Source organism: Dermacentor albipictus, chromosome 7 (assembly GCF_038994185.2).
Source record: "Dermacentor albipictus isolate Rhodes 1998 colony chromosome 7, USDA_Dalb.pri_finalv2, whole genome shotgun sequence".
Taxonomy (NCBI): domain Eukaryota; kingdom Metazoa; phylum Arthropoda; class Arachnida; order Ixodida; family Ixodidae; genus Dermacentor; species Dermacentor albipictus.
The window spans coordinates 112,076,930-112,102,763 of NC_091827.1; the positions used below are offsets into that span (position 1 = coordinate 112,076,930).

Genomic DNA, 25,834 nt, shown 5'->3' on the forward strand with positions numbered 1-25,834 from the left:
TTTGTTATAAAAAGTGCGCATGCCGAGGATGGCGTATATACCTGTGAAAAATGTATACCTTAGGGTCACGTGAAATCAATATTTCCGATGGGCTGGTGCGTATTAAGGTACAGTCGTGAGCAAGTAACCCAGACGCAGAGAACGTTTAATATGAATATTAATGCGAACAGCATTCTTGGCCCCGTCAGAACAGTAGTATTTCAGGCTATATAGCTATCGAGCCACCAAGAATATCCACCGATGCCGAAGATAGTGCAGCCTGAAAATGGTGGGCCGTTCCAGTGAGCATGTGCAATGATTCTGTGCGCGCTCTTCAATGAACCTGTTCGATGCCAACTTTTGTGGCTGTTTACATGTCTGTGGGCTTGCGCGTACTTCACGGCGGCGACGCCAGAAGGCACAACGTGTGAAGCGAGAGAGCTAGCTACAAGAGCCCGGCTGCAGGTACCCGCGTCACAGATGCGTTTCGGCTAATCGAATACTTTGACAGACATATCGTACATGAGTTCTGTCCGATTTCTTGGTAGCTTGGCATGCAGGCTGAAATGAAGGTGCCTGTTCGACTAATGTAATTCATTGAGACGATTTCGTCGCACGGCGCGCGCTAGCTGTGCTAAACAATACATCTTTTTGCTAATACCGTGGTCTAATCACTTTTGCTCTCGAGTGTAGAATTATCATGATGTGTTGAAAGCATGCGTGCGCATACCGAAGGCAATTAATATGCTTAATTGAAGTTTAAAGTATTTCTTCCCTCCTTTCCCTTCCCCTCTCTTTAATTTTTTGTATATGATGTATCACGTGAGCTTGGAGTTGCGCTAAAAAGAGAGGGACAGCTGCAGGTAGAAAGATGTAATGGACCTAATAGTTAATAAACCTTGAGTGCCCCTTTGGGACGCTTGTTACGTCTTACCATCAGCCACATTTAAATGGTATCAGTACTCATAAAAATAGTAACGACCTTTTTTTTCTTTTTGACCAATATATACTGGCCGTATTTTTTAACTGCTAACAGCTCAGGCCTGAGCTATTACTCCGGCTCTAAGTTCAATCACTTCTGTGACAAAAATACCCAGACGACGTATCAGGCACACGCAACTAAATGCAGGCCACATGAACCACAGGAGGAAAGAAACGTATCGAAAATTTTATTCATAACGTACACTGTGGTTATTCAGGTTATCACACCTAAGCACGTGAGAAACGAACAGATCTTTATGTTCCGCGAATCGGTTCGCGTGAGGGTGGAGATTCAATATTAATGACAAGTGGTGTCCAAATCCACGGCCCAGCGATGTCCTCATCAACGTAATAAACGTTGATCTTGAAGGCCATGCTGTTGCTTGCAGCAGAAGGCGGAAGCGGTTGCGGGAGTCAGAAACACGTCATAGACGTCAAATTCGGCGCTGAGGATCCTCAAAAAGGTATTACCAAGATAAGATAACGCGACATTTAAATGGTTACTTAAGCATATTGCAAATAGGTAGTATAGAATCCATGGCTCATCGACAATTTCAATTGGTATTAGATCTCAAAGGCTATGCTTTTGCGGCCTGCACACGACGGAACTGAGAATACGGCATGGCCGACATGTGTTAAAGATTGTGCATAAACGTTTTTTAATTTTTCTTTTCTCCACTGCCATGTGGCAACACAGAGCACACACATTCAGTACCTCCATAAATTCGTATACGGTGTCAGCAGTCTATGCATATTTACTACAAGCCAGACAAGACTATAAAACCGTGTGTACGCCTTTGTGCAAAGCCCTGCTACCCTAGCTCCTGCTATCGTCGCTGCTTCCCTCGCCATATTTCTGCATACGCCACGTTTTTTTTCCATTCTTATATTCCTATTCCTATATATTCATATTTCCTTTTTCTATATCTCATTTATATCGTTTTATATCTCTTTTATATTATCTTTTATATCTTTATTACTGTATCTATATATAGCTTAATTTAAGTGTAGTGCCGTGATTATTTTTTCTTTTAAGTTTTCTCTGTAAGTGCTTATATTAATTTATTTGTATGTGTGTATTCAGTGTATAGTTCCTTCATCTTTAAATATAGTTGTGCTACTTTTTTGATTACTTTTCGTACTTTTGTAAGCCTCGTATTAATTTCTTTGTGTTAGTGTGCTTTTTATATTTGTCCTTGAAAATGTCAGCGCCGACACACGCTTATGTGGAATATGAGGACGGAGGCAAGGCGATCGTCTCGGTAAGCCTTATAAAGGATTACAGTCCCAATGATTTCAACGATTTGGCGTGCAACAAGCGCATTTATTGGAGAGACCGTGGAAAAGGCTTCGAAGGAGAGGAAGGTTATTACTCCGGCAACGTCATGGTGTTGGGATGTGAGTATATATCAACTTTCAACACTTCATTTGCTTCGCGGGGGTCGATCGCAGGGCAAAGTTGTGACTGGTGTTGTAGATGTCGCGGGGGGCTTTTCTCGTAGCTGGGTGCTTTTTTTTTTTCGTTGCGACGATATATTGAATTTTTCACAAGTACTTCTCCAGGAGGGCACATGTAACAGGCAAACGGAGGCCTCAGGAAAGCACCTAGATTATGCAGATCGCGGTGCTTAGCGCGGCATTTCATGCAGCCTCTATGTCGCTAAATGAAGCATGCACACGGCGCTGTGTGCGCGTTCCTTTATTGCGTCCAGTTATCGTAACGAGTCCTGATCGACGAGATTAGTGCTGCGATGTTATGGCGATGACTTTTCCAACGTTATTGCTTCTCGCAGCATCAGTGGTCATAGTGACGCTCCGACCGCGCTAGAGTGGCATAGAATTGGCGTAAGGCATTGTCACATAATCGCGGCCTATCTTAGCATACAACTCACGGTGCGATCGTGGTTATAACATAGGCGGCTTATATGTCATTGATAAAGGAAATGGGAAAATAACTGAAAAAAATGTAGCCTTTTATGTGCTCGCCACGCGTTACTTGGTCTGTAATTGGGCCTCGTTGCCGACTCTACCGAAAATTTTAGCTCAACAGACCCTATGTTTCTCATTTGGCACGTGCGACATGTGTTCAAAAGAACGGAAACCTGCTGCATCAAGACTTAACCTGTGTTAACACACGTTAGCACTCAGCATGTTAACAGATGTGATGTGAAGCAACAAAATGCCCATGCTGTAGTGTGCTTGTTTTGGGGCACTTACTGCTTCCGCTTGTTACTTTTCCTTTTCTGTATGTCTTGTAGAATCCCTCAGTTATATTTAGCGACTACTGTCTCTACATGTGTCCTTATTATTGCTTTTTAATCGGTAACTGCGATGACCATCACAAATGCCATATTTTCTTGTAATCAGCATATTGTTTACATTATCCTTCAGGTGGCAAAGCTGATTTGATTGCGAGGATGTTGAAGCAGCACAAGCCTGTTCCCATGGACGTGTTTGAACAATCAAGCGAGAGACATCGCCACAAGCCGAAGCCAGCCCTCAAGGTAATAATAATGATAATAATGCTTTAACAATCAAAGTTTGCCGAAACAAATATTATGCAACTTCATTTTCCTCTTGCCATTTACATTATTACTAGGATGTACCAACAAAGGAAAAGCGGCGCCGACTGGAAAGTGCAAAAAAATCAAGAATGCAGAAAATCCTTGAGAAAAAATCTGCTGCTGGAGATACGGACTCCAGCAGTGAAGATGAGTTGGTGCCGAGGAAAATGCTGAAGAAAGCGGAAAATGAGATCGCAGGACTGAAAAATAAGTTAAGAATATGCGAGCAGCAGCGCATTGAAGAGCGGCAGCAGAATGAAAAACGCCACAGCTTGCTCGAGGAGAGGATGAGTGAGTAATAATTTATTTTAAATGACGGTGTCATTTTGCTTAGAAATTTATTTTTGCAGTATTCTGTGTCGCCTCACAAGTGTGCTGTCAGTCCTTGTGCATGAATGGCGTAGTAAAATGCCTCAGCATGCAAACTAAGGTTTTAGATTAATGCTAGTCAGTGGAATTAATTGTGCTATGTGTGGACATTTATGTGACAATTATGATTGTGTTTATGTAAATGTGCACCATGCAGATTCCATGGAGGCCTCCATAATTGAGGCAATAAGAAAAGAAGTTCGTGCGGCAAGGCTGCCTTCACAGGTATGTAATGTGGCATGTTGATATTTTATGGGGAGCAAAATTTCATGATTTTGAAATGTCAAATCAAGTCATGAACTGTTTCCCATGGACGGATTTATAAATTTGGTTACTTGACGATCTAGTTTAACCTTTTGCTGCCGCAATCACACTTCTATCATGACATTTCTTTGGCAGCTGACGTGATTTGCACCCATAGTACTTGATATAGAATTTCTCATCTAAGCAGCAGCAAAATAATATTTGTCGATTTAAGTACACGAGTCTAGCTGCATCCTAATAAACAACTAATAAATGACACTTCTGTATTGCTCATGCACTGATCTCACATTTTGCAAAACTTTAGCCTGTTTACCTTTAACCATGGAGGAAGGAAAAAGATAGGTGGGAGCGTACTGCAACGCGATTGAAGCCAACCTGGTGACCCAACCTGTGGTCGCATGCCGAAGTTTGCGGCTGGTTTTAGTGTTCCCACTCTGCAGGCAGAGCAACGGCAAGGCAGCTGAACAAGCGTGCACCGAATAAATATTGGCATAGCTACTGGGAACCAAACGTCTTAGCAGATCTCGACCAAAGAGGTCACATGTTGGGCCACCACTGTGGCTTCATGGAGCGTTCGCTTGCCAAGGCTGGCTGCCTGACGTAATGCTCCCTCCTATATCTTTCCTTCCTCCATGCATTTAACTGCACAATTATCAATGCATATCTCTAAGCACGTGGGAATCTAATGGCTACAGCAATTTGTCTAAAGCAGCTAAACCTTTTAATTTGCAGTAAAGTTTTGTTGTGTCAAAAACAAAACCCTACAAGCCTTAATGGCCTTACTCATTTACCAGTGCCTATTGGAGAAAATGTAAATGGACTTCTGATAACTGTACTGTTCTTCAATTGCCCTTTAGGGTTGTGCTGCAAATGTTTGCAGCGATAATTTGCAGCAAGCAGTGCGGGAAGCTCCCATGAAGCCATGTGAGGTGAGAACTTCATTGGCATTGGTATATTTATTTGTTAGAAATGATTATGCATTGCTCATTATTTATGTAGTCAACTTTAAAACAAATCTAACTTACCACGAAATGCTAGTGTAAACTTGATGGTATTGAGCTTTGGTGTCGTATATTTTATGCTGAATTATAATTTAAGGTAATCAAACCAAGGAATGGGGAGTGTGTGTTACTCAACAGCATTTCTAGTTTGCATATGTACGGCTTTGTTATGCGCTATGCATATTTTGTGCATGTTAGTGCACGTAATACTGTACTTATGGCTATATACTAGTTACTGTGGATAAGCTTTTCTTTGCTTCTTTGCACATTCCTGCTTGTGTACAGTCTAGCTTCTGTATCACTGGTGAGCACTAGGTAGCATTATTGTGCAATGCATGGAATCCTGCTAATATGTCTGCAGTGTAGATTTCTCAGCGACAAGATCATTACAATTGTTTTCTGAAATAAAAATGTGTTTCGCAGTGCAAGAAATAATGTGTAAACTTTCATTAAGGGTTGTTTCAATGCAGTAGCAGTATAATTAGCAGAGTGGCAAATTGAGTGAATTGGCATTCGTTGTCAAATAAACATAACAGCACTAACAACAAGGGAGAAAAAATGTACGACACAGAAAAGTGCCTGTAGCACTAGCTGTTACTTCCGTTTCAAATTTAGCTGAAGTTATACCCACCACTGTGGTTCAGCCACTGCGACGTCCTACCACAGAGCACAAAGTAAAAAGAAATAATTATCAGTGTTGTGAGCCACAATCCAATGAAGCCAGAATTCAAAACAGCTCATGCATCGATTTATGTGTACATTGACGAACCTGAGGTTTTAAAAAAGTATCTGGAGCCCTTTACATGGCTTTTCTCATAATCTGTGGGATTCACGTCCAAAGGCCAGGTTGTTATATCTCCTTTGCATTAAACAGTCATAGGCAGAAAAAGCTGATACTCGCTCATACTTGCTCGCCTATATATTTGGAGGCTATGCACTCACTCGCAGTCATTGGCACTTGCATTCATGAAAGAAAGAAAATCTATTCCCGCATTGTGCAATACAAAATGGTATACAGTATCATGTGGCATTTGCAGTTGCTTGCATTGACACTTAATGGTACCCAGTCATGATAATTCTTGCATCCACAACCATTCACTCACATTACATTCACTCGCACTTGTGGACAGCCACCTATTATACTCGCATTCACTGAAACTCGCTGCCACCAAATTTCATTCATAGTCGTGTTTATCAGCACTTGCTGTTATCCATACGTCCCCTCAAGCTTGTTAACACTCCCATTCATACACACATCCTTGCACTTATCATTACTCACTAGCACCCTCCTATGCCTGTGAAATAAGCGTGGAGCAAGTACGAGTTGGTATACTTGTGAACATTTTGACCAATACAAATTAAAAAGCTGGTGTTTTTCTTCCAGCGCAGCAATATGCAATAGTATAATAATTCACTACAAGTTTCTGAGGCTTTACTAGTTCTCAACAGTAGTGATAGCACGTAGTGCTCTGCAGTGTTGCATAGTTGTCACACATAGGCAACACATGGGCCGTAGTATTTCCGCCAGCAAGATAACCTTATGCATTCAGCTGAAGAGTACCATGTAGTGCGACACAAATTTTTAGGTGGTTTAAAGCTTCAAATATTGGGTAAGCTTGCATTGAATTTAGACTGAAGAATGCACACACTTCAGGTTGTCCCCATGCAGCAACCAAATGAACAATCAGTGTTTGATGTTTCTCTTTCCTGTTGTGCAGCATCATTCCTACATTCTGCTCCCAAGCAATCGTTTTTTCTAGCCCAGACATATGTTTAAGTAATAGCTGACAAGCACGCTTCTTGCTTCTCGGTCCAGATCTATGTGTTTTGAGCCATTAGCAAGGAAGGTGGCAGGTTAGGCCCTGTTTAATTTCAGAAAAGGGCTCAAAAAGAACTTTGCCATCGCTCTTAGACACTTTGCATAGCTTCTTTATAGTTCATGTGCTAATGCTGATAAGTCTGTGGCCTACACATTTAAAGAATTGATGTGTGGTGGTAATTGCGATGTGTTTGGTTCCTGGATTTCAGGATAATTCCATTCAGGAAGAGTCTACCACACTGTATGAGGTATGTATACACAATACATAAAAGCCCAGCTAGTGTGTTTTGCATGGGGCTGCGAAAAATTAAGATCTGGAAATCTGAACAGCCAGAACGAAGACAGATTTGTACGCATTTAGTTTGTACTTTGCAAACCTAATGTAGCAGCCACGGGACTATAAATGATATTGTTGCTTTCGCCACTTTATCTAAGAGAGCGGATGCTGAAGTGAGTGGGCGAAAGCACGGTCTTGTTAATTTTTAGCAGAATAAAATGACCTAGTGAACATTGTCTTTAGCTTTTTTGGATTGCGAGCACTTTTTTCTTGCAGCTAAGCTTTTTTCCTATATTTTTCTATCTCCCCTTTTCCTAAGCCTGTGTTTGGCATGGTTGCTGCTGCTGCGGTATCTTTGTAGGTATGATTGTTGATATGTATATGCAGGTTTATGTGAAAAGATTGCAGGCTCCAGCACTTGGGCTGACATAGCTCTGTATGCTCTCGGACTCACTAATGCCAGTTAGCATGCTATATTCTGGATAAAAAGAAAGTTGCTATTTAAGATGTGGGTATAATGATGACTTGAAGGTATTTTTAAAAATCGCACTGACCTCTTAATGTTATATCCAGTGGCACCTTGGGTTTAGGCATTCGGCATGTGCCACTGTGACCCAAGGGGCTACAGAATTATTAAATTTAGCTAGATGTGTGCCATACAAACATCATGGTGTTGCTTTTGTCATTGTTGCATCGCTGCATGCAGTAGACATCTCACAATGTGTATCTGCATCTGCTTTATTTGGCATTTGCAATATGACATAACCTGTGAGCAGCGTAGTGCATAAAGAAAAAGAAATTGCATGAGACACTTGCACACATATGTTTATGGTGAACAAACATAAACAGTGCATAATAAAAGTTACAGGTCCCACAGGGTGAAAGTAAACACTATTATATGCACCTTTACTTTCATAGCACTTCATTAAGCATGTCACTAAGACTTTGCTTCACGTCGACTCCAGTGTGTCTTGGATCTGCATAATTATTTTTTGGTGTTCTGCATCGGCTGCCACACTGTATTGCTCAGTTGTATTTGTTCTCTAACCTGCATCTATTGTACACCCTTGAGGTACTCGTTGCTATGATGTGCTATCAACTTGCTATTTGTGCTCAGGATTTGGATCTCGGCACTGCCCCAATGGATGGGGCACTGCCAGCTCATTGCGAGTCGGCAAAGCCCAGCTGCGTCCTTGGGCCTCGTGAAGAGGTGGCAGGCAGCCAGGTAGCCAGCCATGTGCCTTCCACCCATGTGAGTGTATAGATTTATCCTGATAATTTGCACCTGCTAAGCCACTATGCTTGCTAGACAAAGCCTAACGAAGTGTTTATTTCCTCTTGTTAAACATTGTGTCATACTGAAGAATTAATATTGCCATGAATGCACTTGCAGTTGGTCTGCTTGAATTTTCGAATCATACTTTGTATACTAGTTTATGCCAACTCGTTATGAGAATCGTGCTATGCGGATAGAGCTATCTGCCTCCTGCTTAGAAGGCACAGTACGCACCTCTTTGGCCTCTGCTTCACGTAGACGGCAACCCCAGGCTGACCCACACGGGAGAAATCGGTAGTTGCCCTTTCCTATCCTCCTCTCTAATCTTTGTCTTTCTCTTGCTTTTGATCTTCCCTGTTTCCTCTTGGCTTCCTCTTACTTCCACTTTTTCCAAACAGCAAGGGTTAACATTGTGTGGGATAGCCAACCTTGGTTATAACAGATTTGGTTATAGTAGGGTACGTACAGCTGGCGCCTGCAGGACGTGTTTTTTCACGGTCTTGCATCATCCCCTTGTTGGGCTCCATATGGAGGTGGGTGGTTGGCGGTGCTGCTGAATTTCCGCATATATTTATGGCATGTTCTTCTCCCCCACTTGCTGATCGCCCTCATAAACGAGGGCGCACCGAAGAAGTATTTAGCTTCTATGGCCAACATAGTGAAAACTTTCCCAAATTCCATGTCATGCATTCTGAGAAAACCGCAATGTCACTGAGAATGATCTCCTTTTCTGGTGTCGAAATCAATAACCAATGTTCTTGGTCAAGGCTATAAACTTTCCAAACTTCCAAGTGGAGATCTCCTTTTAGAACTCCGAGATCAAAATCAATATGAAAGGCTGCCGAATCTTGTCTTTTGGTGACTTTCCAGTGAATGTGACGCCGCATCGCACCATAAACACCAGCCGTGGTGTTGTATTTGATCGTGACCTGATTGATTTGACAGAGGCTGAACTACTTGAAGGCTGGGGTGACCAGAATGTGATCAGTGTAAAACGAATCAAGATGAGGTGCGATGGTAAAGAAATACAGACTAAGCATCTTATTCTCACATTCGGCTCAGGTGTTCTGCCTGAAACAATCGAGGCAGGCTATGGAAGATCAGGGTCAGGCCATATATACCAAATTTCCTCCGATGCTTTTAAATGTCAAAGGTTCGGCCACAGTTCCCAGAACTGCTATGGCTGAATAACCTGTGCCAAATGGCAGCGACCATGAACATCCGTCCGAGTCATGCGTGAACACTGCACACTGAATTGTGAAGGGGAGCACCCTGCGTACTCGCGGTCCTGCCCATCTTAGAAAAAAGGAAAAGAAATAATGGCAATCAAAATCAAAGAGCAAATTTCGTTTAAAGAGGCACGCAGGCATGTATCCTTCTTGCCAAAGTGGCGTGTCGGGGCAGTGCCACATCTGCCTCCAGCGGCTGTCTGGCCCATACACAGTGAGCCGGCAGTGCCGTCACCTGCCCACTGGGCGGTTGCAGCTGGCGCTGTTCCACCGTCCGAGATGAAGGGGCCATCGACCTCTGGTCTGGTGGCCTCAAAGGCCTCATCACTTAAGAGGCTTTCTCGACAAACAAATCGCTCTCAAGAGCCGGTGTCCAGCGCCTCGCAGGAGGCGATGTACACAACACTTAGTCAAACAGCACCACCAGCGCCTTAGGAGCGGCGAGAATCTTGACCGTTCCATAACAGAGAAACATCGCATTATGGGACCGGCAAAGGGCCCTGTAACCTAACTTTTCTTGTTAGACACACAGCACTAACCTCGTTCCCATATGGATACGCAAATATTACAATGGAACGTGAGCGGACTTCTTCACAACCTTGACGATGTTAAAGAACTCCTCCGCAAATTCACTCAGGGTGCCGTGTGTACAAGAAACACACCTAAAATTAATGCAGACCAACTTTCTAAGGCAATATGCCACTTTCCGCAAACACCGTGATGATGCACTCACCTTCTCAGGGCGTGTAGCCGTAATAGTCTATAAGGGCGTTGAATGTCGGCAAATAAATCTCTGAACCTCCCTCGAGGCAGTTGCATTACGAGCTGTGCTATTTGGTCAGCTAATTACGGTTAGTTTGATGTACGTCTCCCCTTCCTGTCAACTTACTAAAGCAGAGTTTCACAGCTTGATCGATGAACTTCCTCCATCATGTATAGTCGTGGTGATCTAAATGCACATAGGCCCATGTGGGGCAACACATGTGCGGATGCGTGTGGGTGCCTGATAGAAAATTTTGTTTTCTTTAGGTGCATGCTTATTGAACAAAAAAGAACCAACATACTACACTGTTACACATAAAGTATACTCGTCCATAGACTTGAGCATAGTTTCGAGCTCACTATTTCGTTACCTGGAGTGGTCTGTTCCGAAGAACCCCTATGGGAGTGACTACTTCCCAATTACATTAAAGGTAACAAAACCAGATGCATGCTGTCCGAATTTTCCTTGATGGAACCTCGAATCAGCAAACTGGGAACTTTTTTCGAGAACTCGCATATTTAGGCGGTGATGACAATTCTGATTTTAACGTAGATGATGCTGTGGCATACCTAACTGATTGTGTTATTGATGCTGCAACAAAATGTATTAAACAATTTAACAGACTGGCAAAGAATCGTCGCAACCCATGGTGGAATGACGAATCTAGGAAAGCCCTAAAAAAATCAAAACAAAGCTTGGGGATTGTTTTACAATTCTCCAACAGCTGAAAACCTTATTTCATTGTGGCCAGAATATTGTGTCCGGCTTTTGCTATCCTGAGGTTTGACTATGTGTTAATTGAATGCTAGACTAATGAACTTGTTTGGCACGGGAAAATTTGTGTTTATGGCATTGAAGAACCATTTATATAAAAAAAAACTTTTAATGTATCTCCAGGTAGGTTCTGCTTATGTAGTTTGTAGTTTACTTTTTGCCAGTGGCGATGCTGGCTTGTCTTATAGCACGTGCTTGATGCACAAGCAATGTGGAAATGAGGTATAATCACATTCACTGATTATGCATGCTTATTGTATGCAGTCTTCTGTAGGGTATTCTTTCTAATGTCAGGTTTGATATTTTTTTGTGTAAAACAGAAAAAACTAGGAAAGGTAGGTTGGCTAACCACATAGGTGTGCTGCTTTTATTTCAGGGGCCAGTCCCAGTACCTGCAGAGCTGGGTGTGGAAGCTCCACTCTTCACACCAGTTGGTGGAAAGGCAAGCTGTGTTTGCTTATCTGAATCAAACTAGTTTATGTCATTATACACCAGAATATGTGCCGAGTACTTTACTTGGTACTAACTGTGGAGCTTAGTGTATGCAGTTGTGAAAGCAGCCAGCCAGTACAGCAGTGTTCTGAAGAAATAACAGGTGCTGACGTGCTAGTATTTCAAGTTCATTCGCAGTGCATATAAAGATTGTCATTATTCTACTAAAATTCGTATTTCTGGGAATGTACCACTCCTACAATTGTTTTATCCGTCTATTAAAATGAATGCTCTGCTAGCAGTGGTGCATTGCTGTGTGAGCAGGAAAAGTCGACATCAATCGTCTATGAGCAATGGTTTATGAGAGTACTTATGTGCAGTAATACCTTGTTAACTGAAAGTAGTAAAATCTGGAAAAAATTTGAGACAAGTGAATTTTCCAGATAATCAGTCGTGGAAATTGCAGTGAAAAGCTGAGTTCGTTTTAAAAAATTTACTGCTACTGACAAGCTTTTCAACAACAGTTAAACATAAAGGTTTCAAAGAAATAAATAAAAACATGCCAGAGATATCAATCAGCTCCATTTTGTGGCACTGCAGTCTTACTCTGTGCATGAAAAGTGCGTAGGGCTGGTCTGCTTCGTTGTAGCTCCTGGACCTAGAAAAGCGTCCTTGAGCCGCTTCACACATCGCATGAGCTGATCGTTCCCGACGCTGCATTTAACTTTATTTTGCAGCAAGTGAAGCACGTTTCTTGTTTCAGCAGATGTCGGCACCTCTTTAGGTCTTGCATTATAATTGCCTTCACCGCCCCTTCTGTTTGTAGCCATCCCAGCGATTTCGGTGTCAGTAAATTCACCTATCACCGGTACATCCTTGTTGCATAGCACACACTTGTAAATGCTCATGTCGCTTTCTAATATACAACACACGTAGCACAGACTTACAGGGAACCCTGCCACAGAAAGCGATGTGAGCATTCACGAGTATGCACTATATGCAAGCAGGGCATACCGAAATGCATGCTGCACATGGGTTTTTATTCTATGCTGTATAGACTAAAATTCAGTGCCGCGAGCATTGTGTAGAATAAAAGTAAAACGGAAATTGGACCTCTGATGGTAAATCGCATGCGTTGCACAAAGCGAACACAACGAACTGTGTCAAGCATGCTATTTTGCCGGGCCTGCCTCTGCGCATGTCTCTCCCATCACATGATGTGCTACATGGTTGCTTGACAAAGTTGTTATGCCACTAGGTTCTGAGTTCACATCCTAGGAAAGTGTCCACTTCGTGGTAGGTGCAGCAGTCTTGCGCGAAGCTTGTTTAACGGTCCTGCGGCAGAGTTCTTGTTCCACTCTTAGTGAAGATTTTGAGGTATCCGCTATTTGGTCCAAAAATAGTTCGATGCCTTGGAAAAATTCCACTGCCGATTTTTTTTTTAGATGTGAGAGTTTGAGTTAACACGGTATTACTGTAGTATGATAAGGCAGCTCAGGAGTTCTTACCATGTTTAGTAAGTAGTGTGCCAAGGCCTTGATTCAGACTAGTTGGTCTCGTACTGGGAGCCTCAATATCGGTTAAAATGCAGGGACAGATAAATGACTACCGCATATGGTGCTAACTTCCAACTGCTTATTTTGGAAAGGAAGATGTCCTTTTATGGACTCTGCACACGTCAACAATGGTGTGACATCCTGTAAATGACAGCACGTAAACATCACTTTTTAATTAAGCAAGTTTTTTATGGGATGGTGACAGGGACGTAGTGCTGATGCACCTGTCTGCTAAGTACCGAGTATGAACAGCTTCTATTACCTCGCATGTCAGCTGTTGTCTGGCTCTGCCCACGATACTGCACTGGTCAAACAAATGTGCAACCACACTTTCTACAATATTGGGCCAGTGACTCACTGCCAAATTTCTTTACACTGTTATTATGCTCCCGTAGCCAATCATTCAGGCATCATCCTGTTTGTCCTACATAAGATTGCAGACTGCATTGCAGGTGTAAGTGGCAGATGACGCAGTGGTGTTTGGCAACAGCATTCAGGTTAGTCATCCAGCATAGCCTTGCTAGCTTGTTAGGTGCAGAGAATACTAGTTGTACATTCAATCGCTGGCCAATTTTTTTGCGCTGTGTGATAACTTATGTATTGAATAAAAAGAAAAGCCTCGCAGTTCAAAAACAATTTGTCCTGGTCTGGGACTCGAACCCGGGACCACTGCCTTTCCGGGGCAGCCGCTCTGCCATCTGAGCTAACCTGGCGGCTAGCAGATGGCAGGGCGAAGTCGAACTTGTTGACAACTCGAAGCAATAAAAGGCAAGAGTTTGACCTAATATTTCTGCGGAAAACCGCAAGGTAAATAGGGGCGTGCCAAGGCATTGATAATCCGCAACCGCAAATCATTCGCAGCCACGACTGTAGGCAACATTCAGTACGAGAAAAGAGAGCAAAAATGAAGTTTGGTTTAAATTTTCTCGGCTGCTAATCAACCCCTTTCTGCAAGAATATCTTGGCAATTGCTATGAACGGTTGGAGGTCTGCTTTACCCTTTATTAATTACTTCTCTCCAACTTGCGGGTTTTTGTAGAACTATTAGGTCAACCTCTTGCCTTTGCTTCAAGTTGTCGACAAATTTGACTTCGCCCTGCCATCTACTAGCCGCTTGGTTAGCTCGGATGGTAGAGCGGCTGCCCCGGAAAGGCAGTGGTCCCGGGTTCGAGTTCCAGACCAGGACAAATTGTTTTTCAACTGCGTGGCTTTTCTTTTTATTAAATACATAAGTTATCACACAACTCGAAAAAGATTGGCCAGCGATTGAATGTACAACTAGTATTCTCTGCACCTAACAAGCTAGCAAGGGTATGCTGAATGACTAACCCAAATGATGATGCCAAACTCCACTGCGAAAAAAGGCGTGAAAATAAGTTTGTTGATTGTGCCTCGTGCATCATCGGGCAATACACCTGCAGTGCTTTAGATTCTCTATGTAGGACAAACAGGATGATGCCTGAATGATTGGCTACGGGAGCATAACAATCTAAAGAAATTTGGCAGTTAGTCAGTAGCGTGCCATTGTAGAAAGTGTGGTTGCACCTTTGTTTGACCAGTGCAGTATCTGGGCAGGGCCGGACAGCAGCTGACATGTGGTGTAATAGAAGCTGTTCATATTAAGTACTTAGTAGACAGGTGCGTTTACATTGTGGCCTTGTCACTATACCATAAGGAACTGGCAGCATACGTTCTAGGAGAGAAAAAATAATAGAGTAATGCAGAATGTTGCAGGAAGCTCATTGCATAAAAGATATCTGATATAGTTTAAGTCCTGCATCTGTTGCGCTACCAAATAAAGAAAAACCCATGCTAATGGTGGTATCTTACATGTGCGTGGAATGTGGTTTGGTGAAAGTACCATGTGTTGAACAGTTGCTTATGCTATTGTGTAACATTAAGAGCTTTTTTTCAATGCCATGAAACCAGTTGAAGACTAGTGCCCTTTCTGTCCTGTCATCCTTTCTGCATTGTAAGACATTTCTTTTTTCCTCCAGAGGATGAGTACTTCTATTCAATTAGTTCAGCACTGCAGGTGACATTAGGTATTGCCTAATGACTCGGGCTCTGAGCAAGGTGTGCGACTATTGTGCAATGCAAAAGAGCAAAAGCAGTGCCAGTGTCCAACTGAAATGACACAGCAAGTCAACATTGCCTTGTCATTGGGGGAAATTGTACAGGGATGCCAAAATGTGTCATGCCTTGTTGTGTCTTTATTCTCGCATTTGCTAGCTGCCTTGCATGACACTGCATTGGCCACCTGCCTTCAGAACTGCATAATTGCCCTCTGTAGTCGGGATGATCATGACCACGGTTTCGTTCGCAGCTGTTGTGACAAGTAGTAGTTCATTGCGACTTGGTGCAATGCATGCTGTCTCACAAACATGGTGTCTATTGAGGATAGTGATTGTACTGTGGCCAGGCTTGCATCCAATCAGCCAGTTACATTGAGATTGTTGTACAATCTGTTGTACAGCCAGCGCAGTGGTGAAAAAATTATCGGGATGGACATGTGGTAGTGAATAGCATGCCTCCGACAAAGATGCGGCCAAGTCTTGTACTATGACTGCACTGCAAAGAAAGTACTTCCTCAAGGCCCTTGCCGCTGCGGGCAGTATGATCAGTCGCTAAATGACATCTGCAGCTCCTGCACTGCTTATATGTGAAGTATAAACAGGATTTGCGGATTGATTCAGTATAAAAGTGTGTTGGTGTGAACATTTGTTTTTTTTCTTTTCATACCCTTAACAATTTAACATTTGGTTAATTCAGAATTTAGTTCCAGTCCTGTGAAATTTGAATGAATGAGGTTTTACTGTATTACACCCCTTCTTTCACCGCATGTGTAATTTGAGCTCACTGGGATACTGCAAGAAGTGTTTTCAGCCTCAAGGGTAAGATTGCTAGCTCTGGGACAAAGCAGCTCCTTAAGTGTGCAATAAGTTTTACTGTGGTTTTCTGCTCTTCCCATCTGCTTCCCTAGACTTTTTCTCAAGTCTAAATAAAAACTAGTATATCCCGTACAAAAGGTGCTTGTCGCTGACTGTGGGATTAAATGTGGTGAATCCTCCGAGGTAGAATTGTTGTCCCTAGCTGGGCCATTATCAGTGAAGCTTCATCGACTAGGGCTTCCTACAGTCAGGGCGTAAACTTTGAACCTTTTGCATATATCTTGGTTTTATCCTTGAGTGCCATCACTGTTTGGCAACCTACTTTTCCTTAATAACTGTTACCTTTTTTATCCATTATTTCAAGAACAGAGACTTTTTCTGAGAGTACATATGCTCTTTTGTATTTGAGTAATTAATCTCTTGCAATTTTTATCTTTTGTAGGTACACATTGGAAATGGCCTGTTTATTTGTGCCAATAAGTGGACCTGGGTGAACCAAGCGAAAACGGACAGTACGTTTGCCAGGGAGGTTGCCCGGTGCCTGTGGCAGCCACATGAATTGGTGGGCAGGAGCGTGACCGGCAAAGTTTGCATGAGCAAACTCAAGGAAGGTGGCGAAGCAAAGCCAGCGTTAACGCCAGAGAAACTTGGTGCAGTTCGAAGTAAGTAGACCCTGCCCTGCTAGCTCATGTTTTCATAACGATTGCGAAGTGTTTTGAAGTTAAAGGAGCAATGCCTATCACATGGTGCTATTTCTGCACGAATATAATGGGCTGTAAGATGGGGTTGTATAGAGGTGATCTTGTTATATGGGCCGACATAGTTTACATCTACACATCAGGGGCATGCATAGCTGTATGTGCATATTTAGTGATGCGCTCTCGCTAATAAAAAACTATCACTTAGTTTCTATGGTGGTATTATAGGTGCATTAATCTTTCCTATTAATAGTTCTGCACTGGCATCTATGCAGTGTTTTCCATCTGCATATTCCGCGGTGCGGTAACTAAAAGCTGTGTAATTTGTGTAGTCACTTGCATGAGCTGGTATATACTTGATTAATTAATGTAAAGTATGTGTGGAAATGTATTAGACTATTTCTGTGGTGTTTTATTGCAATTCTGCAGCCATTTATATTGTTTGTAAAACACGAACATTTCACAGAGATGGGAACAAGAATGCGAGGACGAGCACTTGTTTTCAACTGCTGTGGTTAATGTTGAAATATCAATTTACGTTGGTAAAAAACTCATAAGCCTCCGTGCTCTATTTTTGCGGTTTCTCTGTGAGATGTTCACGCTTTACACTCAATATCGTGCCAGAACTAGCCCAATCAGTTACGCAGTGGAGCCACCTACTGTGCATGTCAGTTCCAATGGCTTGTGGAATCTAACGGGGCATGCTTTGTTTGCATTTTTTGTGCAGAGTCATACGAGCACTTTGTGGCAAACCACCCGAGCACTGTAGATACGGAGGCCAGGAGGCTCAAAGACTTGAACAAGCATCTGGCCACCATGCTGCGTGATGCCAAATAAAGATGGTTTGTGCTGCGTACCCTAAAATTGACCTCTTCGGAGCTGGTGGCTCATTGCCCGACTCACGTGCGATTGAAATTCACTCGCTGCAATGTTGGCAGACGATGTTACTGTGTGCAACTTCATCAGAAATATTGCATGAACAAAAGAACTCGTTCAACACAAATGAGAGCACTTGTACAATGTAGCTAAATAAGAATAGCGTCTTTTGCATAGCTGAAGAGAACATTTTCATGTAGCATACACAAACGAGAACGATATCGTGGAGCGTAGCCATGCGAGAACGATATCGTGGAGCGTAGCCATGCGAGAACGATATCGTTGAGCGTAGCCATGCGAGAACTATATCGTCAAGCATAGCTATGCGAGAACGATCTCGCTTACTGTAGCCATGCGAGAATCTCGTTCAGTGACGATGTCCACTCGTACACATGTGACATACGATGTCGCTGAGTCTACGAAGCAATAATAGCGTAGAGAAGTTCTCGCTCAATTATCATACATATTTTTTCAATAGGGGCAGGTTGCTAAAGCGTTCGACTTTTGGCCTTGAGGAACCAGACTAAAGTACTTTCGATTCTGCTGAGCACGAACGAAATTTTAAATGTTTCCTGATTGTACAACCGGCTGGTAAAAATACTGCTGGTGGCCTCTTCAGCTACGCGGCTGCTACTACAGGCTGCTTCCGACTCCATGGGCTTCCGCGTCTATCGCCCGCCGTAATTTTCGCGCTGGTTCAATTCCATCGAGCACAGGAAAAATTAAATTATTGTTCTTGCGAATATAGAGTATATAGAGTATATAGAATATATACCTAGCTACCAAAGTTGGTATCAAAGAAATTGAATAACAGCACAGGTTGTTTGCCTCATACACATGGCGCAAGGTCAGCGTGACATCTTACCAAGGCACCTGGGAATACGGTTAGGTAGATCGATAGATATTCAGTTAGGCCCGGGAAAGTGCGTGATGCACCCTAGAGGGCTCATTGCAATAAAAATCCGGCTGATATGATATTGCAGTGAACGGGGCGTCGGTGCGATTACAATTAGCATAATGCGACTGAGTAAGAGGCAAGCGAGGGAACAATTCTCAGCTTCCGGAGGAACCGCCGCGCCGCACTCCTCGCCTCAATCGCGATGCAATACACGCCTGATACATAACTCGTATCGATAGTGGCAACACGCCCTGTCGCTACATTGATTCAGTGTTAACTCATTAGAGTTGACAGTCATTGGGAGATTAGTTGTTACACTTTATCATTGAACGTCTTTTTTAGCAACGATTTAATGAGCTGCGCAATGAATGGCGTGGGTGAAGCTGCTGTTCAATAAACCTCACTTGCGAATGGGGTACCTGACTATGTGAAAGAGTGTGTGCAGCAAGCGGGTAACCATTCTCAGCTTCCGCAGGCAGTCGCAGGCCACGCTTCTCGCCTTGGAGGACACCCGCGCACTTCTATAGAGCGCCCCTAGATGGCGCTGTGCGTCCATAAACAAGTTCGGGAGAAGAGCTCGGTGCCCGCATGACGCTTTTCGTGGCGTTTGCCCGCACCGATGCACCACACAGGCTTCGTGCCGACACGAGGTACAGTGAATGCGAGGCTGGTTAGGTGCAGCTGGTCGGAAAAGTTCTATGACGCCGATTTGGAGCGCGGGATGAGCGCCACTCGGTCAGTGTTCGTTATCAAGAAACCTTTTCTATAGAAGCTTAGCTAGGCTATTCAGTATGTGGCAGTAGGTGCGTGTCGCTTCAATGATGTTCTTTGACGCCAAATGGGTAACTAGTTATGTGCCCGGTAATGTGCCGATTTACAATGACGTAAAAGATCCCCCCAATTTCTTATTCTGAGTGAGATCAACCCCACGTCAAAAGGGGTCCTACAGGAAAGCCATCCAACCGGGTCCCCCAGATGAACTCGGTGTCTGCCACGTTTCCACTAGAACGTCTTTCCAGCCAACTTTTTAGCCGGAAGAGCCTTTATTGCGCTGAGTATGTGTGGCTCTTCAGTGAACAACCTGCAGCTTGGGTAACTCCGTATGTGCCACCGTAATCCAGTATGACCATGGGCTCTGTGACGACCCTGCAGGTGGTTTCAGTGAACGTTAAGTCTATCTACAACGGATGGTACGCCGTAGAGACCACGGCACGCCTTGGTGTACCTGAAGCCTTGGTGTTAAACTGAAGGCCGAAGCTATCCAAGAGCGACACCAAGATCCACTTTTAATCGGGACGAGACAGATCGACGTTAAAGTCAACCACAATGACGATGAGACTGGCGTCCACCTGGAAGCTCCGCCGAAATGTGTCGATCGTAAAGTCTTCGTGGTCCCTCTTTGACATTTCGAGATGAACGTATACGGTGGTGACAACGATTCCGTCCCCAGTCCGTACGGTCCACGCGTCGGCGCAATCAACGCCGAGGCTCTCGCCCGTAATCGGTAAGGCATAAGGCGCAACGGCCACACAGTCGTTGTTTGAGTAGGCCTCAACGCATCAACCCTCATCCATTGCCTGTTTCGGCACGTCTGGCGTCAGATGCAGCTGGGGCACGAACGTAGATACGATTTTGTGTAATGCTTAATTTTAGCTATATAGACGCCGCCATCGTTTTTCCCTTCACACATCACGAAACGCTGGAAACTAGCCGACGGCGGCTCCGTTGAAAAACTCAGTGACCTCTTTATGAACGTTTTGCTGCGCCCTTTTGTAACAAAAATGGAGTATCTCCCGTGATAGCAGTTAGTGTGGCTCTACAGGGTGTATCACTTAACTTGTGCTAAGGATTGAAACGAAAGTAGTAAGCCGCAGATGAATGAAGCCAACGAAAAATGGTTTGCCGTCACGTGGCGCTCTTTAGAATATTTTTTAGATTCCTCTTTATTCGATAATTCAGTAAAATGAATTATGCAAAGCTTTTAACATTCACTTGAGCGCGAAGTACATTTCGTTGAGTTGCTGGTGGGGGTCACAAACAACCAATCCACTTTTTTGTGGCAATTACATGTTGCGTGGTGATCTTTTACGGCGTTTAATGAAATCCCGTGATATTTGAAATACAACCAAGCGAATGCGCCTATGCCCTATTGTATTGCAGAGCTCTCAATCGTGGTTCGCGCGATGGAACCGTGCGCGCGAACCGTGGCAAAGCTAGCGGCCGCGGCTCTATACACAAGGCGTTCGACCACGTAAAATACTCCGCTATCCTCAAGAACCTCTTGACCTTACGAACCGGCGCCCGCCTCTACAATTATATTAAAGATTTTCTTACCGGTCGCTCTATACAAATTCAAATCAATGGAGAGCTGTCAGCGCCATACCCTCTGAGTATAGGAGTCCCTCAAGGCTCAATCCTATCACCCACTCTCTTCAATATTGCTTTGCTCGGTCTGCCTGCCCGGCTCTCTTCCATCCCACTACTCGAACACAATATTTATGCAGACGATATTACTATATGGTGTTGCAAGGGGTCCCTAGGTGAACAGGAGCACACCATCCAGTCAGGCTTAGATACCATTCACGAATACGTTAACGGTATTGGGCTTAAGTGTTCTCCAACAAAATCTGAGTACATATTAGTAACTAATTAAATAGGGCGCCGCGCGGAAGAGTAGCGCCAAAACATCAGTCTCCATATCGAACACACCGAAATACCGCGCCGATCTAACATCAAAATACTGGGCTTCATTCTTCAGGATGATGGTAGAGTTGAAATATGGTTGGAAAAAACGATCCGACAACTAAACCAGATATACCACGTGTTATCTAGAGTAACACGTAAACACAGAGGACTAAAGGAGCAAGAACTTCGAAGGATTATTGAAGCGCTTGTCTACTCCCGCGTGCTCTACCAACTTCCAAATCAATCTCTCATTAAGACCCAGCACTCCAAATTAGAAACGGCGCTCCGCAAATTTACGAAATTAGCTTTAGGAGTACCCCGATTCGCCGCAAACGACCTTGTGGCCGCCATTGGACTTTTCAACACACATGATGAACGCATTACATTTTGCAGACAAGCGCACGTTCAAAGGCTTCAAACATCCCAACAAGGGCGCAAACTGCTCGAACACCAAGGATACCAGACAGGTGCCATACCGCCTTTTCCAGCGTTGTATTCACCATCATGGGACTCACTACCCAGATTCACGGTCCTACCCATACCACAACATATGCAGCCTCACAAACACGAAGCTCGCGGCTCCCAGTTAATCAAACGAATAAATAGGGAAAACCCACTACCAGACACTACGTATTACTATACGGACGCTAGTCACTCGGAGGGTAGATGTCTAACTGCAGTAGTCGGCCCCGACTACGAGCATGTAAACGCACACATAGGAGTCCCCGACCCATCCGAGGCAGAGGCTCCTGCTATTCTCGAAGCAGTCACCCGGCCTCATCATCCGACCCAACGCATCTTAATTCGCACCGATACACAAGATGCATGCCGCATGTTTCGCGACAACTTGCTACCTGAGCATATACACAGCCTACTTCAATGTCACTTGGATGCACACCCTTCGCTCTGTGTTACCTCGCAGTGGATACCTGGGCACCAAGGCATGGGGGGGGGGGAACTCCCGAGCTCATGAGCTCATCCGCGTAGTTAGTTTTCCGGGTCCCCCGTGCCTATGGCCATCCGAATTTAACCCAAGGGAACACAGAAAGACTTTGCACAAGGAGCGCACATCACTTTTAAAGCAACTTCGCGCCAATGCCGTCGCCTTTATTACTACCTCTGTTAACCTCTCGCGAGAAGACAGCGCTATTCTCCGAAGACTTCAAACAAACTCAATAGTCACTCCTCTTTTCCGTCACTATATGCAAGGCCTACCTGGGCCACCGAAATGCCCGAAATGCATGGAATATCCGTCCCTAGAGCATTGTCTATGGCATTGCCCTCACACTCAACCCAAACTGCAGTCAGCCCTCCCTAACATTCCCACTAACATCAGCCTACGGTCATTGATGGACTGGCTCACTCTACCACCCCATGCAACCAACATTCTCCTGCCGGTGCTTATCCAGCACGTCAGAGACGTGTTGGGTGAGGACTGGTAGCTGACCGACCAGGGTTGAGCGCCGGACGCTGGCATAAAAATAAAGGTTTTCTCTCTCTCTCTCTCTCTTTAGGCTTCGGCTTCATAGTGGGTCAGCATCTTTGGTGGAGGCACACGGAAGGGAAGCGCCATAGCCTCTGCTAAGCGACAGGCTCGATGCACAGTTGAGAGCGCTCCAGTACGATAACGCAAAAGCACAGCCACGTGGTTTTATTTCTAATTTGCGGGCTTTCATTACACGCCGAAAGAAATCGCTACGCGGCGTGTACGTTGTCACAGAAAATTCAAGGAAACGCACTTGATGATATAATAAATATGAATTTTCCCATATGACGGCGAACCATATGCCGTTGGTTTCATCCAGCTGCGGCTAACTCCTTTTTTAAATCCTTGGCACAAATGACGTTATACACTCTGTATCAATGTAAATGTGCATTCCTGCGTGCATGCTTGTGCGTGTGTGTACTCATGCGACAACTGTTCGCCTCCTTCTTGAGGTATATTTTACATGACAACGTCACTGAATTGAAACTGTCAGTTATATAATAGAAGGCTGAGGCTAACAGCCCGGAAGACAACAGCAAATTGGGCCACAGCAAGAAGTTTTGATAATTTGAAATGTTTAGGCGTTGTCTCTTTGTTTCATCTCGCATGGAGAATTAAAGCCTCTAAGCGTTGTAAAAATATAAATATCTGCAGCCCCATGTGCAAGAGACAGCTCAAACACTAAAGAAAGATAAACGACAGAAGTGCGCATGCCAGATCAATAACAGACTTGACGGTTGTCAAGGACGGACAACCGTCAAGTTTGTCTGTTTCCTAACTTCTGTTTGCTAACGCCCAATTAACTATCACGAAGACTACGAAAATTCAGACTATCGCGCGCACCGAGAAACAGAGCCTATCAGACATTAGGCAGAAGTTAGCCGCGGACCATTAATCTTTCAGAATTCTACAGCAGCACTCGCTCAGTACCATCATGCAGTGAAACTGTCCGATTCATTTCGAAATGACGATACCAAGCATGCCACAACAATACAAGCGGACACCATCGTCAACTATCATATGTGGCCTCCGGCCAATCAGCCGCAACGACGTGTCGCAAACGGTTGCCCGCTTAAGTTCCAGCAGCGCAGATAGAAATAATTATGTTCCGCAGATTGATACATCCCTAAAATATAAATGTCTTCATTAGTCGTCATCTGCGAATGCTCTTGATGTTTTGTGAATCGACTTACGCTTACTATTGGTGGAAATTACTGATGTTACGAACATCTTAAGCTTTCTGATTGCGCTACTTTCATAGGATTTTTCTTGCGCCAAAATTTATCCGTAAGTTGTCTTTATTTCTGATTCACAATCTCTTCCAAGGCAGCTTTCACTTTGTGCTGCTTGAGCGAATATAAAATGCTGCGAAAGACTTATTCAATTGTTTTCACCACACTCCCCCTGACACCTACACACACAAAACGGCTTCCGGCACACAGCAACCAGAGCATTAAGGACATTGTATTTAGACAAGAAAAATATGGCAGTGGCAGGTAGAAACTTGCCAAAACATCAGCCTAAATAAAAGAATACTTTCTTGCTGCATAGCCTCATTCTTTCACACTCAACATTCAATCACCGTTGAAACGACTCATGAAAGCGGCTGATTAAAACGGTGGACTCAACGCATGCGGCTGCAGTCTTCACTCTATACATTGGATACGCCTTGACGGACGATGTAGGGATGATCTTCATAAGGAGTTGCATGCTGAAGCAGGATGTGTACAAGGTGAAAAGTTTGAAAATGTGCGCACTCACCGTTAAGAATCCTTTTCTCACGAAATAGAATGTTCCGGCACGAAGCAGTTGGAGGTGTCGGGAAACCTAGATAGAGCATTCCATTACTACAGAATGTAACCCCTAAACTTGAAAAGTAAGAAGGCCATGTAATGATGTTTGCACATACAAATATGTTATGTTTTAGCGAAGATATTCAACTCAATCTCTGGCTGGCTGCCAGATGATGAACTTGCAGAATCGTAAATAATCTGATTGAACATGACTCTTTCAGTAAAGCTCTGTGTCTATGAAACATTTTCCTCCAAGGACATTCTGATATAATTTATCGGGCACCTACTCATTTGAGTAAGCGGACTCGTGCACTTAGAATGACGACAGTTTGCACTCGTTTAGTAAAGGTAGGTTTCCCAACCTGCCCTTCAGCTCCCACAGACACACGTCCTCCTCTGCAATTACGGTCGACTGTTTGATGAAGTGAATCGACCGTGCGAGACCATGAGGATGCCTCGGCAACTGACAGAATGAAAACGGCACTCACCTATCTCGTGCATTACGAAGGAGCTCGTGACTGTTCTGTGGACTATTCTAGAACATGGCAGACGCTCAAGAAGAATGGTGGTTTCTAGTAATCAACATTGCTAGAACGAGGAATATTGATTTCGCCAATATTTCTACAAAATGACTTGCCTTTGACAAGTCCCATTCCTAAATCATTGGTTTACATTGCTTGTTCGGTCACGGTTGATCACTCTAAGAACATGAGGCCGGTCCTCGTCCTGTCTTCCTGCTTTGTGTATGTGTTGTCTATTTTCGCACCTGTTCTAATAGCTACCTGTCAACACGTAGTCCAACAAATAATGTTCGAAGAACATATTTAAATGTGCTTATTTATGCCTACCGTTATCTATCAAATATTGTGTTACTTTGTTTCCTTTCATTCCATAGGATAGCGATTGTTTAGTAAGGTTTACTAATAAGACTTTCGCCGCAGTGCGTAATCTAAGGAGCTTTTTTTCTCGTCACCTCACGGACCTGTGTAAATGAGCCGTATGTGAGGTCTCCTGGAGGGTGTGTTTGCGCTGGTCAACGTCTGGGAAGTGAACAATGAAGATGGCGGCGCGAAGGCCGAATAGGGCAGAGCGAATGATGTAATGGCGGGGAAGAAAGAAAGTACACGTGATTTACACCGCGCGCCTCACCTGGGGGAGGGGGGGTGCACTCGCATTGATCGCCGTTGCTACCTGCTGCGTCTGCTATCATGTGCCCTCGATAC

The 25,834-nt window shown here is 44.0% G+C and overlaps 2 protein-coding genes across 5 annotated transcripts in view; one reads left to right on the forward strand and one right to left on the reverse strand.

Annotated features, from left to right (window-relative positions):
• LOC135907310 (uncharacterized) overlaps positions 1 to 25,834 on the reverse strand; it is a 129,435-nt gene that overhangs the window by 49,634 nt on the left and 53,967 nt on the right. For all 4 annotated transcript variants that reach the window (XR_011507527.1, XM_070522600.1, XM_070522601.1 and 1 more), the window contains exon 3: positions 24,580 to 24,645. Coding sequence is in view for 3 of the 4 variants with exons in the window: in XM_070522600.1 (XP_070378701.1) it covers positions 24,580 to 24,645 (66 nt within the window). In the remaining variant the exon portion in view is untranslated. The remainder of the gene's footprint in view (positions 1 to 24,579; positions 24,646 to 25,834) is intronic.
• LOC135919016 (BEN domain-containing protein 5-like) lies at positions 614 to 17,727 on the forward strand. Its single transcript, XM_065452760.2, has 10 exons — positions 614 to 2,358; positions 3,352 to 3,464; positions 3,560 to 3,815; positions 4,051 to 4,118; positions 5,015 to 5,086; positions 7,187 to 7,225; positions 8,372 to 8,506; positions 11,673 to 11,738; positions 16,618 to 16,837; positions 17,601 to 17,727. Exons 1-10 carry the CDS (start codon positions 2,163 to 2,165, stop codon positions 17,708 to 17,710), a joined length of 1,275 nt encoding a protein of 424 aa, XP_065308832.1. The 5' UTR covers positions 614 to 2,162; the 3' UTR covers positions 17,711 to 17,727.

Excerpts from the sequence above, each read along its gene's own strand:
- LOC135919016 (XM_065452760.2), top strand. The coding sequence starts at position 2,163 with ATGTCAGCGCCGACACACGCTTATGTGGAATATGAGGACGGAGGCAAG. Across the intron at positions 4,119-5,014 it reads CGGCAAGGCTGCCTTCACAG|GGTTGTGCTGCAAATGTTTG; the intron begins GTATGTAATGTG and ends ATTGCCCTTTAG. Across the intron at positions 11,739-16,617 it reads TCACACCAGTTGGTGGAAAG|GTACACATTGGAAATGGCCT; the intron begins GCAAGCTGTGTT and ends TATCTTTTGTAG.